Source organism: Apis mellifera, linkage group LG2 (assembly GCF_003254395.2).
Source record: "Apis mellifera strain DH4 linkage group LG2, Amel_HAv3.1, whole genome shotgun sequence".
Lineage (NCBI taxonomy): Eukaryota > Metazoa > Arthropoda > Insecta > Hymenoptera > Apidae > Apis > Apis mellifera.
The window spans coordinates 10,355,591-10,371,234 of record NC_037639.1 but is presented as its reverse complement, the minus strand read 5'-3'; the positions used below and the strand labels follow the sequence as shown (position 1 = coordinate 10,371,234).

Below are 15,644 nucleotides of genomic sequence, written 5' to 3'. Positions count from 1 at the left end.
TTTTTTTAATTATTATTCCATTAAAGAGGTTTGGAGATGGAGAGAATCAATTTGGGATGGAATTTTGGGAAAGATGAAGTTTGTGATTTTGGTATTTAAAAGTTTTTATACGTATTTACGTATTATAAGTGAGTTGTTGGCGTCACAAAATTTTCCAACGATCATCGTTTACATTACGAGTGGAAAGAATTAGTAAAATACATAAGAATCACGTTTTCTGATATTCCATTGGAAGCGGTTTGAATTTGCAGAACGAGTGGAAAAACTAGTAAAATACACAAGAATCACGTTTTTTCTGATATTCCATTAACATATTCGATTTGAATTTGCAGGATTGAATAAAGTTTCTAAAAGTTTATGGATCACAAGAACGAGATTCAGTTCTCCGCTTGGAAGCGGTTTGAATTTGCAGAACGAGTGGAAAAACTAGTAAAATACACAAGAATCACGTTTTTTCCGATATTCCATTAACACGTTCGATTTGAATTTGCAGGATTGAATAAAGTTTCTAAAAGTTTATGGATCACAAGAACGAGATTCAGTTCTCCGCTTCCTGTGTCATCGATAATCACGAAACTTGCCAACGCAATCGTTTACATTGAGCCTCGATGCAATTGCTTCCTTGACGGAAGTATCGTAACCGAAAGAAGAAAAGCGAGTCATGTTTCGCACACAAACGTACATTTCTCGAGCGCAACAAACAACGAAGTTGCGAGAGGCGTCTAACCTCTTTTCTTCCCGAAGAAGTTTATTATTTCTTATTCGAGCGAGGAGATAATTAATTAAAAGAATGGGCGGTCGATTTAAAGCAATTACTGCTTACTCTCTTCGTTTGGAACGTGATGGACAGGTGAGACGCAACAAAGAGGGGAGGTGAAATTATATGCAGCCGTGTTTACCTGCAACATGGGAATTGCCTTGACCTGTTCCTCCAGCTCCCTCATCCGCTCCAACGACGCGGCCATTTGCTCTCTGATGTTCTGGAAACACGCACACGCGCACAGATACAATACAGTTTCGTCCAGTGTGAAGTTGACAAGCTCGATTTTGCTGTACTTGTTGCACCTACCTGTAGCGCGCCAGTGCTGAGATTCGAGTTTCCGCTTCCGACACTCGCGTTGTCAAAATCACCAGCCGCGTGCTCGCTCTGCCCATTGTTTTGCACCGGTGTTGCCGTGTTCGTTCCATCTAAACAATTTTTTTTTATATATTTTCAATCTCTTTTTCTCTCTCTCTTTTTAATCTCCTGAGTTTTATCAATTTAGAGGAAATAATAATTTTGCAATCGATGGATGATCGAAGGAGAATCAATAATTTTATTATTTTGTAAGATTGATTAATAATCAAGATAAATGAAATTTTTTTAATTCGAGCTTAAATATACGGAGATAAAATATAATAGAAATTGAACTTTTACATCGTATATTTCGTTATACACGGGCCATGAATATTCTGCATATTCAAAGAAACTATTAAGTACAACGAGATAAATTGTTACTTAATGGAAGTTAAGCGAGGTATAAAGTGAATCTTCCCCCGTGATGAAAAGGGATATTTTTTCAAATAAAGAAATTTTCTAATACGGAATTACAATTTAACAACGAAATGAACGTTTCGCTGTTATCATAGTAATTTAAATATTTTCTCTCTCGCTATTTTCCATCCACTCGTACACACATTCATACACACGCGTGTATACGCGCGAGCAAATTTATCGTTTGATCAAATTAACGGGGAGCAAAGCAATATATTTCATTCGTTAATGAACGAATCGATATTCCACGATATAAATTAGATAGAAATATTTCGAGCGTAACTTCCACACTCGAGAAAATTTGCAACGTACGAATATTTTTCGTCGTTGATAATAATAATAATAATGTTCATCCTCCTATTCGAAAATTGCCATTGGAGCTATTTCTTTTTTTATCTGGGCGATGAATGAGGAAAGAAATGTTAAGATTAAGATCAGGTATATATTTTGATCGAGATAATAAACGAATTTGAGAAAGAGAGTGGATGATTTTTGATAAGGAAAGGGTGGAAATATTTGACGTTCAATACTTAATTACTTCCACACTCGAAAAAATTTGTTATTTGCAACGAATATTTTTGTTGGATTGATAATAATAATAAATGTTCATCTTCCTATTCGAAAATTGCCATTGGAGCTATTTCTTTTTTTATCTGGACGATGATTATGTTAAGATTAAGATCAGGGTAAATATTTTGATCGAGATAATAAACGAATTTGAAAAGGAGAGTGGATGATTTTTAATCAAGGATAGAAAGGGTGGAAATATTTGACGTTCGATACTTAATTACTTCCACACTCGAGAAAATTTGCAATGTACGAATATTTTTGTCGCTGATAATAATAATAATAAATGTTCATCCTCCTATTCGAAAATTGCCATTGGAGCTATTTCTTTTTTTTATCTGGACGATGATTATGTTAAGATTAAGATCAGGGTAAATATTTTGATCGAGATAATAAACGAATTTGAAAAAGAGAGTGGATGATTTTTGATCAAGGATAGAAAGGGTGGAAATATTTAACGTTCTTAATTAAATGTTACGCAGGACGAGTAACGCATCACACGGATGAATTACGTCGATATGATTAAACGGTCGAAAGCACAGAAACGTGTTTTTCAAGTTTTTACAGTTTTTCAGATTTCACACTGTGTGTATTCTCGTATTCTTTTTTTTTTTCTTCTTTTCGTTTCTGTTCGATAGAAAACAATATAGTATTACGCTTTGATAGATTTTCATCGATGATCGATCAACGAAAGCAATGGAGCGATACGTTGGACGAGCGAATAAAGGTCTTCTCTCGCAGTCCTTCCCGAAGTCGAGGTCGTAAAAAAGTTAGAAAAGGTGATCGGGATCATTGCGGTCGTATATAATTGATACGCAAGGTCATTCGACGTGGTTATTGAGGTCGTGTCGTTGACACTTAAGGTCGTGCTCTTGGTATATATATATATATATATTGAAAGATTATTTGAATATCATTGAAAAAACGACATATTGCAAAAAAAAAAAAAAATTATTGGATATATTTATAACCTCGTATTCCACTCTGTGAAAAAATCGAACGTCGAACGATGCTTGATCTTTCTTTCTTTTTATGCGAAAGATATTTTGCATTTCAACATCCTCGCTTTTCTACCGATTCAAAACTATTCTTGCTTCCGATACATGAAATTGAATTAACGCGTTAACGCGTCAACGCGCACCTAGCAATATGTCAACCAATCATACTGTAAGCTGTATATCACGAGCATTGACAGATTTACGACATTCCCGTTACTTTTGAGAAAATTTATTTTTTACCCTTTTTTACCATCGATAGGTAATTTAGTTGGCGGCAAGTTTAAAGTCACGAGTCGTTTACGACACGGAATATCGTGCCTCGGGCATGGGCGAAAGAATCCTTCGATTTGGGCACAATATCCGCCAACTTTCACCCTCGAGAAAGTTCGGAGATTCAACTTACTCCGTTCAACCAACATTTTTTTTTTTTTTTTTTTGACACGATGCTAGGAAAAGCAAGGAAATGCAAGGATGGACTTTGAAGATTGTTCGAACATTCGTAGCAGAATCGACGAGATTCTTTTCTCATTCGTTATTTATAAAATTGGTACACGAATTATTTACAATTAACGAGCTTTTTTCTTTTTGAAAGACCAAAAAAAATTCACGTGTACACCAAAGTTCAAAAGAATACCGAGCCGGGTTCTCAATTCTCGCCCAGAACAATACCCTTTTCCGCGCGAAAGGAGCGCGAGTTGCGCAAGATGTTCGTGTTCACCTGCACCGTTGTTCGTTCAATTTTTCCTTCTTTAATTGATCGTTGCGCAAGGGAGCGCATGAAAACGGATCGAGGCAACAAAGGAGCAGACGTTTGACGCACGTGCCTATTCAAAAAACGTCTAATGCCAAAGCATCCATCCATCGATAAGGTATTTAAATCGTGAAAATCGTTTACATATTATTCAATAAGAAGAGACTTTGATTAATTTCGAATATTTTGTAATCCAAAAGGACAAAGTTCTTTTACAGAGTTAATTTTAGTTTGTTAATTTCTTTTCATTAATTAGAAATTAATAAGCGTCAAAGATAAATATCTCGATCGAATTGATTCGAAATAGAAGAAAAAAAGGAACGTGCTTCTTCAATTTCGAGGAATTAAAATAAATAAGAGATTCTCGTTAATTTACGTAACTTTTTTTCTTTGGATAATTTGAGAATAGAATAGCGTGGTATAATAAAAAGGAAAGACATCGGTTGGAAAAATTGGATTCGAGACGCGTTGGGATGAAAAAAAAAAAAAAAAAATAAGACGTTCATAACTCGTTTTCCCCGTTTTCAACGCGTAATTTAAAATACGCTTAAGATTCGCCTCGGTTTCTCCTCTGAAACTACTGTTGCAAGTCACCGCTGTTTTAGGATCACGAACGACGTGTTTAAAATTACTTTGGCCACGGTACAATTGGAACGAATTTTGGATCGTGCAATGGACACATAGTTTTATTAAATTTATCGGTTTTGTCCGGAACCGAGTTGAACAGAGTCGCAAGTTTAACCGAGTCGAGACTCTTCAGGAATCTGGGACTATCTCGTTGACCTTTTTCAGGATACGGAATTACGGAGGCTCGCTCACTTTATCTGCGATTGTTTTCTACTCGAGGCATAATACGGCTTTTTAAGGCTACGCCTACAAGTTCATCGGGGAAAAACGAAAGTATCGAGATATTCTTCCCTTTCTCTCAAAGAGATGATATTTAATCTGGCAGAAAGAAGGGAAGAAAAATAAATTTCTCCAATTCGATCGAAATAATAATCGACTATGAATAAATTTCATACCAAGTATTATTATCAGAAACAGTTGGAAGTAAATTATGCGTCTAGAGAGAAAGAAAAAAATAATCCGCACAAACTTTGTTCGTTATCGATCAATCCCTGTTGAATCCATGAATTTAAACGCCTTAATCTCTCGGCAAACACTCATAAATCCGCGCACGTTTCTTCTTCTTTATTCCATTCCAATCGTTTCGAAAATCTTACGTTTCTTTCTACAATTTTCAACTTCTCTGCCTACGAAAAATTTCAAAAATCATTTATAATTACATTTGATTCACGTAAATTTTTCTTCGAATAATTCGAAAATGGAATAAAAAGATCGGTGGAAAATTTCCAAATTGATCGAAATCGTGGAATACTCGAAGAATTTCCTCTCGAACTTCACTTCCTGATTCGATCTGTTTCGACAGAATCGATCGAGACGGCGGAACTTTAGAAATCGCGGAGACACGCGATCTATGCGTCCATGAAAAATTTCCCCGCGAAGTCGGCCGCGTTAAGCCGTCATCCGCGAGGCGAATATCCTTAAAAGGGGTTGGACACGATACTCACGCGAGAGTCTCTTGTCGTGACAACGCGAACGATGCACGAACGTCATGTAAATAATGGCGCGTAATCGTTACGTCCCCCTTTATATGGAGCGAGCTGGTTTCTCGGCCGCGTTCAACATGTGGAATTAGAAACAACGAGCGTTGCATTCCGCGGAAAAAAACGAAACGAAGAGTCCGTCGTTGGACGTCGTGAAAGTCGAGTCAAAAAGGAACGCAGCTTCTCGATGCTCTCTCTCTCTCTCTTTTTATCTTTCGCGATAATTAAACCTTCCTTTTTCCAGATCAATTATCCAGTATTTCGAGAAATGCTTTAATTAAGAAGGAAAGATGATCGAACGATCGCGTTTCGAGAAATTTTGACGATGATCAAAAATATGATTGGAGAAATTCGCGAAGAGAGGGGAGTGTATCATCTCGATACACTCGAACTAATATTCTTTCGCTCGTTTCGATATAATCTGAATGGTGAAATACTCTTAATTGAACGGTTTCTCCCACTTTCTTCCTTTCCTCTCCCAGAAGAAGAGAGAAAGAAGAAAGAGATTACGAATTTCTGTGCAGGGGTCAAAGCGATCGAAAGCGACACGAGGAAGCACAGCACGAGGATTATGGTTATCGCGATGATAATGAAATTCACTCTGACCTTCGGATCACGGTATCTTTTAATTACCGTTGACTCGATGAAACGAACGCGTGTCTCTTCTCTTCTCTCTCTACTATCTACGAAAGTAATGCACGAAGCTCGAGTTCTAGGTAGCGAATACACGATACGAATGCAAACAGGAGGCGATAATTTATGTAAAAACACGACCCGTGGAGTGAAAATCGTGACGTAAGAATTTCGTTATCGTCCCGATAACTTAGATACAGCGCAGAAAAACAGAATCAGAATTTCGAGAGAGGTTTTTAAGAGAGATTATTATTATTGTTGTTGTTGTTATTATTATTATAATATCAACTCGATGATATATCAACTCGAAATTTTTCCATCGATTGTATAACGAGGAGGACGAAGAAGAGAAGAAAATGACGTGGCTTACGATATTTCCTCTTCGCTTTCATCTTGCAGAACGGTATCCTCTTCATGATAAAATTCTTCACCCCCATCTCGCTCGAATTGATCCACTCACTTTCGTACCGATGCGCGAGAATCGATCAATCAATTTTATTCAACGCGTGGAAAACTTCAATTTATCATCCATCCGCTTCTTCTTCAATCTTTTTTCTTTCCTTTTTCGTAAGCACTTTCGACCGTCACCTCGATGATCACCCGATTACATTCGAGAAAACTGCGATGTCGAAAAGGATGATGATGATGATAAGTCTGGAAAGCGTTCCTCGTTAAATTTCGTTCGTTCGTTCGTTCATCATCGATCGGTCATCGATCTCGCATGGACGCCGCGATTAGGGAAATCGCGATGAAGAATGGAAAAATCGGAGCGACCGATCGCCGCCGATCTGGTTGCCGATCCGATCGCGTGCCGCAACAACGCCGATTTTTCGTGCATTCGCGCCACGATCTGTTTTGCCGCGGCCACTGTTTGCGTTTGACTGTGAACTCTGGGCTATAGCCAACCAGGACTCCGACTACTCGTCGAAGAGGTGAATGGAGAGGGGAAATGTGCCTCTTCTCCTGCTGTTCTTTGCCCGCCGTCACGGTGTGTAAACCGTCGCTGTTGTGTGCGTGTGTATGCGCGCGTGTGCACACCGTCGTCGTCGATTTCTTAATCCGCGCGTTGTTGTAGAAAAAAAATTAATACCTTCGCCCTTCCTTCAGATCTCGACTCGCTTCTTCGATACGCGCCACCGTTCTGATAGATTCGCGGAAGTGAAGAGAATCAGAATCAGTTCTCGATAAGAGGAGACCTTGACAGAGAGATATCGAAGAAGGTCGTGTCTCATCGATCAACCAGAAAGAGTTTTCCTCCGAGATTTATTCGAATGATCGATGCAATCGAGAGATTAAATAAATTTGAATTTCGAACATGTAAGAGCAAGTTTTATTAATTTCTCGATCGAGATGTTTGCAAGGAGAGTGAGAAGCCCCGCGTCTCCCCGAGGAACAAAAATAACAAACTCGAGGTGGCTCGAGCGATCTAGTTCAACCGCACCGTGTTAAACGACGTGTCGTATAAACAAACACGGTGGCGCAATCGTTCGATCAAAAGAGTACGAGTTTATATATGTACGCGTGGAATAAAAATTTTCATTACAAACATTGGAAAAAGTTACGTGTTTATCCTCACTTCGGCGTTTCCTTGGTTAATTTCCATTATTTTCGTCACCGCCACGTTCCTTCTCTCTCTCTCTCTCTCTCTCGGCTTGGAATTTCAGAGGCCACCCTCTTGGAGAACGGTTGCGACAGTTGCGCGTACGTTTAGAACAGGTGCACGCAGCCATATGCGACCACCTTGCTCACGACAAGGTTGCAGCACCAGAATGGTCGGTTTCACGATGAACTCACGTCATCGTAACTTTCCAAATCGAGTTAAATAGAGTAGTGGCTCGCCGAGGAGAATGTCCATCTTCTTATTTCCATCTCGCCAGATCTTCTTCGATATATTTTTGGACTTAAGGTCCTCCAATTCGTGCCGCATATTCTATGTTATTTTCGCGCGAAACTTTTTTTTTTGAGAGATGGATGGAGATTCATCGAGTGGAAAATTTAAAGGAATTTAATTAATATTCGAAGACGTTAGGAATAAAGGAATGGATTTCATTCAACGGAAAGAAGAGTTAAAGGGAAGTTAAATAGGATGTTGTTCCGCTGCGAAACTTCGATTACCATCTCGAGAGGAACGCGCGCGCGCATGCAATCTTCGTGTCACGCAAAAGCGAAATTACGAGGATCGCGGAATCTTTCGGTTTTTTTCTCTACTTTCTACTTCCAACTATTCTAACTTATTGTTAAAACAGTTTGATTTAATGTTAACAATCGAACGAAATCGATCATTTCCCCAATCGTTAAGAAGTTTGAAAAGAATTTTCGAAATTTCGAGTTTTTACAGATGAGCTGTCTCTCAGAATTATATATTATTCGAAGAGTTTCACAGAAGCAATCGAGCTCCTAATGAAGCGTGTTAGTCCGATTTGACGCACTTTCGCGAAAAGTTGGGATGCTTCGAAGAATCCTGTTACCGAGAGAAAATCGTGTTTCGTGTTAGATTTACGAGCGTGTTACTCGTCTCGATTAAATTGTGATATGTAAAAGAATGGCGGAGGAATTTTTAATTGCCTCTCTTTTCAAATTATCGCGTATCGGGAATAGTAAAATTCGTTCACGATTCGTATACATAGAAAAGAATTGGACAGGCACAATTCTTAAATACTCGAGAATACTTCAAACTGGAAATAAATTAAATATACGTCACACCGTATGTTCATTCATAAAGAGAACGAAATATGGCAGGAAATAATCCAATCTTTTCTACCCTGCGAAGAACACTATACAAAGAAACAAGTTCAATAACATCACTCTTAATGAAATCGATTTAATAAAAAATAATCGAACATATTGGCTATAATATTAAATTTAAACCATCGAGATTAATTATTTCCAAAAACTGAAATACCATCGTGAGAAATTTCGCTTCCAACTTCAAAAGTTTATACAAATTATACTTAAAAACATTACTGTTCAATTTCATCAACTAATTATTCACCTTCTAAAAAAAATAATAATAAATTTCATTCGTCAAATAATCGTCCTTCGACTTATTTTCGACCTCTCGAATAATTTCCAATAATTTCAAAAAAAGTTTACGTGCATAACGTGAATAACGCGGGAAGAAAGAGAGAAAAAAAGGAAATAGACGAAAAAAAAAAGAAAGAAATGGAAGAGGAAAGATCGATTCCGTTCGTGGAATCCCGATTTGCCGGCATCCGGCGGCCGGTTGTCACGAAAAATCGGGGGCGAGCGATTCTTTCGGGTCGTAGGGCACGCAGCGTGGCACGCAGCGGGGTGCAACGACGCACAGGTGCCGTTGAAGAGGCAACCGACGCGACGCCACTCGCCACCGGAAGCAGGTGGTTCCAGCCACGCACCGCCGACTTCCCGCTCACGCGTTCCGACCGCGCAGACTCTTTCGACTCTTTCGAGGAGGAACGAGCTCGCCTGCCTATCTTTAAACAGCGATTTACAACCGGGTCCGCGATCAACGCGATTCGCCATTTATTCACCGCGGAAACTGTATCGAGCAATTCGTTCCTCCCTCGCGATTACTTAACGCCGGGACTCCGCTTTATTAAGCGCAACGTGGATTAGATTAATGGATGGGATGGAATTCTGATGGTCGATCGTTTTGAAGGCAGTTTCAAGATTTTTCTCGTTGTTTCGTAGAATTTTATTTTAATATTATTGAAACAGAAAATGTGGGGAAATTGAAACAGAATTGGAAAAGTAATATTTTATTTATATATTTCATTATATATTTTAACTTGACTAATTTCATAGTTATTTCATAGGAAACGGTGTTTTTGAAGAAGTTTATGTAAGGAATAATTAGTTAATATATGTGATAACATAGATTAGATAATAAATAAAATAAAATCGGTGAGATGAATTCTGATGATTGCTTTGAAGGTAGCTTGAAATTATTTCAGAGAATTTCTCATTTTCTTTAAATATTATTGAAACAGAAAATTGGAAAAGTAATATTTTATTTATTTATATATTATTTTGACTAATCGTTATTTCATTCGGAAATGGTGTTTTTGAAGAAGTTTATGTAAGAAACAATTAGTTAATTTGTGATAACATAGATTAGATAATAAATAAAATAAAGTCGGTGGAATGAAATTCTGACGGTCGATCGTTTTGAAGATAATTTGAAGATTTATCTGGCTACTTTATAGAATTTCTCATTTTCTTTTAATATTATTGAAACAAAAAATTAGGATAGTAATATTTTATTTTAACTTGACTAACTATTATGGAAAATGTGTGTTTTTGAAGAAGTTTATGTAAGGAACAATTAGTTAATTTGCGATAACATAGATTAGATAATAAAGTGGTTTTCTAAGTGAATTCTAATGATCGATCGCTTTGCAGTTTGAAGGTTTTTCTGGCTATTATAGAATTTTTTATTTTCACAATCTTTTAAATATTAGAAACGAAAAATTGGAGTAGTGATATTTTATTTTAAAGGAAACTTTGATGACTAATTGAAGAAGTTAATCGTATCTTTCCATGCTTGTCAAATTTTTCCTGAGTTTGAGAATATAACATGGTTGCGATAACGTGGATTAGATAATAAAGCCGGTGAAGTGAATTCTGACGATCGATCGCTTTGAAGGCAGTTTGAACATTTTGAAAACTATCAATCCAGGAATCTTTTAATTATAGAAACAAAAAAAATCGAGATCCTAATATTTTATTTTACAATCTATTTCAAACGACACTTTTGATGCGTTATAACATTTCATATTGAAAGAATTTTTCTGATTTCTTAAATTTAAGAAAAATATAAAGTAAAATTAGCTTAGAAACCAAAAAATCGAGATCCTAATATTTTATTTTACAATCTATCTATTTCAAACGACACCTTTGATTTGTTATAGCATTTCATACTGCAAGTATTTTTCTGATTTATCGAAAAATATAAAGAAGAATTAGCTTAGAAACCAAAAAATCGAGATCCTAATATTTTATTTTACAATCTACCTATTTCAAACGACACCTTTGACTTGTTATAGCATTTCATACTGCAAGAATTTTTCTGATTTGTTGAAAAATATAAAGAAGAATTAGCTCGCGATAACACAGATTAGATAATAAAGTGGACGGGATAATAAGTCGCGATGATCGATCGCATCGAAGACACTTTGAATATTTTTCTGGCTATTTAATAAGATTTCTCACTGCCAGAATCTTGATCAATGATTCGAAACGAAAAAACTCGAGATAATAAATTTATTCTACTCGAGGAGTCGCTACTTTTAAAATATATCTTCGATGTCGAGGAAGTTAATCGTATTTCTATTTATCCAAGTTTTCCCTCCAAATCTGAAAATATCGAGGAAGAATTAGCTGGCAATTAGCTGCTTTCGATAACTAATGGACTCGTCAACAAACTTATCTTGAACGCTTCTTAAATTCACAAACTGTGTACATCACCGCTTTATCCTACTCGCTTCTCATTGCGTTAAATCCCCGTACTTTGCCTCGTGATTTATCAACGAGCGGAATCAAAGAGAGGAAAACTCGTTTCGAGAGGAATTCTATTGTCGAAGATAAGGACGCAGGAAACGGGAGCGGGAAGGGATCGGGTCGCGAAACGTGAGAATCTTCCTGTGGACGAGCGTGCAACCACGAGCTCGTCTCGTGAGAAACGAGCCGATCCTCGCATTTCGTTTCGTTTCGTTTCGTTTCGTTTCGTCAAACCGAACCGTCGACAAAAACCGATTTCGTCTTTGTTTCAGCGAAAGTGAAAACCGTGCGAAACCGAATCGTTCGCGGGGGGCCAACGAACCGAGAGTGGTTATCCTTGATTCCTTTTTTTCTTCTTTTTCGATGAGTTTTTGCAACAAATAAGATGTAATCGAAAGGATTGTCTTCGTTCAAAGCGTATCGAAATTTAGATCATATATATTAATATACATTCTTTGCTATGATTTTTTTTGATCAAATGATTGTTAATTATATCTTGTAGCTTGTTTATATATAATGTTCAGAGAGTTAAAAGTAAAGTAAATTAAAGTTAAAGTGACATTAAAAAGAAGGATTTATCTTAATTATCTTAATTAAGTCACTCGCGAGATAAATTTCTAAATTGGAAAGAAATGTAATGGCAAGAAAGTGAAAAGAATTAAGACATTTCTTCTTGTCCGCAGCTGTTGTAAAGGAAAAGTAGTTCGTATCGCGGACACGATGAAAGAAACGAATTATTCGATTTTCGCAGTCGTAAGGAGGCGTCGACTCGTCGTAATCGAAAGAGAAGCATCCGTTACATCATTTGAAACCGAATGAAAAATCCGGAAACGAAACGGATCCTCGACACATAAGCAAGTATGCGGGAAACGCGATTCGTATGCAACCGTATGTAAGAAATTACAAAGAGAAATTTTCATATTCCCTCGCATGCATTCCACGTCGGCTGTAATTACACGATCCGTTGTTGCGTTCTCTGTGTTTCAAATCCGCCGCTCGATACACATTCGGTATTCGTAGGAAATCGTCGCTGCATATAAATGTATAATACGCGATTTCAAATTTTCCCGCCTTTTCTTCGTTTCGTTTCGTCTCCTTTTTCTTCTTTCCGTTAAAATTCGAATACAAATTTCAATAGGATACGGGGAGAAAATTCATTAGATTTGTTTAACAGATGTATGTGGCATTTTTAGTAAGAACAGCGAGTCAAAAGTGAAGGAAGCATTTCTCTTTACGGTATTATTGTGTAGCAGGTCATTGGGCCATAGAGAATCGAAAGATGGCCGAGCGGATTTAGCGCGAGGAAATCAAATATGCGTGAAATTATCGGATCTCTTTTTTCTTCTCTTTTTCTTCAAATTCTTTCACCGTTATGGAATTATAATCTCGATCGATCGGGGATATATTTCTCTTTCGCAAGTCGAGGGATGATTGCAGCAGACGATCGTAAAGAAAGTCTTTAATGCTCGGTCTACTTTTTTACAATCGGATTGCACCAAGTAAAATATGCAAGAATGGTATTGCATAGAAATCTACGCTTTCCAAAATTTATTAGGCCTTTCCTTAAGGATCTGAATAAATCTGAACGAAAGAAGCAAAATTCTTTTCCGTTCTCGTAATCCGTTCCAATTTTTTTTCTTAAAAAAATTCTTTGAAAGAAGCACTTATCTCGTCGAAAAAAATCTTTGAAGAAACATCAAAAATGCCTCACCGTTCTCCGTGCGTTCCTGCTTATCGCAAGTTTTGCTCGGCCTGGTGGATCGCTTCAGGGTCGCCTCGAAGTCGCCCACGACGTCGCTGAGATCGAGGGCCGGCGATTCCTGCGTGCATCCTCCTCGCCTATCGTGGCTCGTCAAAGAGGACGACGTCGCGCCATTCGTCCCAGCTTCCTGCGGTATTTTCGGCAGTTCGGCCTCTATTCCAACCAGGGCTGGACTCACCTAAAACGATTAAAAATACCGAGAAAATTTACGACTCACCGACCTTCGTCCATAGCTTCGTCCGTCTCTCTCCCAGCCGTTTATTATGTCTCTCTCTTTTTCAAGGTTGGACATTATTCGTTATTTCTCGTGGTCAGTTTTAAATTTGCAGAGAAATTTTCGAAATATTTTCGAGAGAATTTCCAATTATCGTTGAAAGTCGATTTCGAAACGATCGAAAGGCGATCGAGGATTGTTCTTAGAGATTGAGTTTAATTATGGAATGAAACGGATCGATTTACCAGACCGAGAAGAACCTCCATCGACTGGCATTGCCTTCGACGTTCCCTTTTCTTGCGCCTCTCTATGCTCGACCTGTCCCCGGCGCTTCCCGCTGCGACCGCCTCGCAGTAACGCACGAAGTCCAGATCGATGTGGTATCCGTAAGGGCAGCAAAGGCACTTCGACCCTGTTGAACCGGAAACGTAGGCCTGCGTCCCCACTGGATGGAAGCGTACAGAGAGAAGAGAGAAAAGTGTGATTATCTCGATCGCTTAAACGTCTTTGACTTTGTTTAAAAAAAAAAAAAAAAGGAAAAAAAAGAAAGAGAAAGAAGAGGAGGAAGAAGAAGAAGAAGAAGAAGAAGAGGAAGAAGAAGAAGTAGTAGTATCTGAAGCTCGATGCTATAAATCGTGATTTATAGCATCGAGATCAAAACAGTTAGATAAATTGGAGAACCCAGACGCGATCCAAACGGCAATTATTTCAATTCTTCCAGCGAGCAATCAGAGCATCAAGTCATAAACCGCTCTTCCACCAATGATTTTAATTAAACCCATAAACCGGCACCCCAATTACGCCCGGAAGAAAAATGCGCTTCTTATCGGATCATCTTTTTAAAAAAGAATCCATCGAGGCTATCCATTTTTGAATCCAAATTTAATTCCAAAATATTCTATCTTTGATAGTTTCTCATCGAAACTATCTTTTAAAAAGAATGCACCATTTTTATCAAATTTCAATCAATTTAATCCTCCAAATTTTCTCTAATATTTATTTTTGATAGAATACATTCTCAATAAGTCATCTTTTAAAAACAATCCATTTTTAAACTAAATTTAATCCTCCAAATTTTGACTCTAACATTTATTTCTGATGGATAGGATCGATTCTTAATAAGTCATCATTTAAAAACAATCCATTTTTACCAAATTTAAATTAAATTTAATTTTGACTCTAGCATTTATTTCTGATGGATAGAATCGATTCTTAATAAATGATCTTTTAAAAACAATCCACCAAGATGCATTTTTACCAAATTTAAACTAAATTTAATCCTTCAAATATTAGTTCTAGTATTCATCTTTGATGGATAGAATCGATTCTCAATAAGTGATCTTTTAAAAACAATCCACCAAGATGCATTTTTATCAAATTTAAACTAAATTTAACTCTCCAAATATTGGCTCTATCTATCTATCTATTTTTGATGGATAGAATCGATTCTCAATAAGTGATCTTTTAAAAACAATCCACCAAGATCCATTTTTATCAAATTTAATCCTCCAAATATTGGCTCTAGCATCCATCTTTGGTGGATAGATCTTCTCATCTTTGAAAAAAAGAACGCATCGAGGTTTACCAATTTATTACCAAACGAAAGAAATTTAATCGTCGAATTTGTCCAGAAAAGAGAGCCGTAGAGATTTCTTCGATCGAATCCAATCAGAAAGGATCTATCTTTGGATGGAATCGATCGTGGTTCATCGCGAGAGGCTGATTGTTGCGAGGGTAACGACCGACGCGAAGCGTAAACCGAAATATGTTGTAACCATTGGCGGCCATCCAGAGGCACGGTAATAATAATCTGGCAAAGTTCGTTAGCCGAGAACAGCGCGGGGATCCCATTTACGTGTCATATCGGCCCGTTCAAGCTACGTGGCAATGACTTAATGAACTATCACTATTATCGATTACCATTTCTCTCTCTTTCTCGATTTTTTCCTTTCTTCTTTTCTTCGGATAATTATCCAATTAGATCGACGCGAATAAGAAATCTTTGTTTGAACGAGATCCCCGACTGTTCGATTCGTTTGTTTTTTCTCTCAAGGTTCAAGGTTCTGTGATTCGAAGATTTCATTCTATATTTGTTAACGC

At 37.4% G+C, this 15,644-nt stretch overlaps 1 protein-coding gene across 4 annotated transcripts in view; it reads right to left on the bottom strand.

Moving 5' to 3' along the window:
- The window catches only part of LOC408697 (KN motif and ankyrin repeat domain-containing protein 3), a 48,539-nt gene that overhangs the window by 5,972 nt on the left and 26,923 nt on the right, over window positions 1–15,644 (bottom strand). For 3 of the 4 annotated variants that reach the window (XM_006565861.3, XM_006565862.3, XM_016910886.2), the window contains exons 3-6: window positions 13,790–13,989; window positions 13,280–13,508; window positions 1,070–1,188; window positions 900–980 (exon numbers count right to left, since the gene is read on the bottom strand). In XM_006565861.3, coding sequence (XP_006565924.2) covers window positions 900–980; window positions 1,070–1,188; window positions 13,280–13,508; window positions 13,790–13,989 — 629 coding nt within the window. Of the gene's footprint in view, window positions 1–899; window positions 981–1,069; window positions 1,189–6,460; window positions 7,226–13,279; window positions 13,509–13,789; window positions 13,990–15,644 lie in introns of those variants that run through there. The other variant, XM_006565863.3, reaches the window with a different exon arrangement.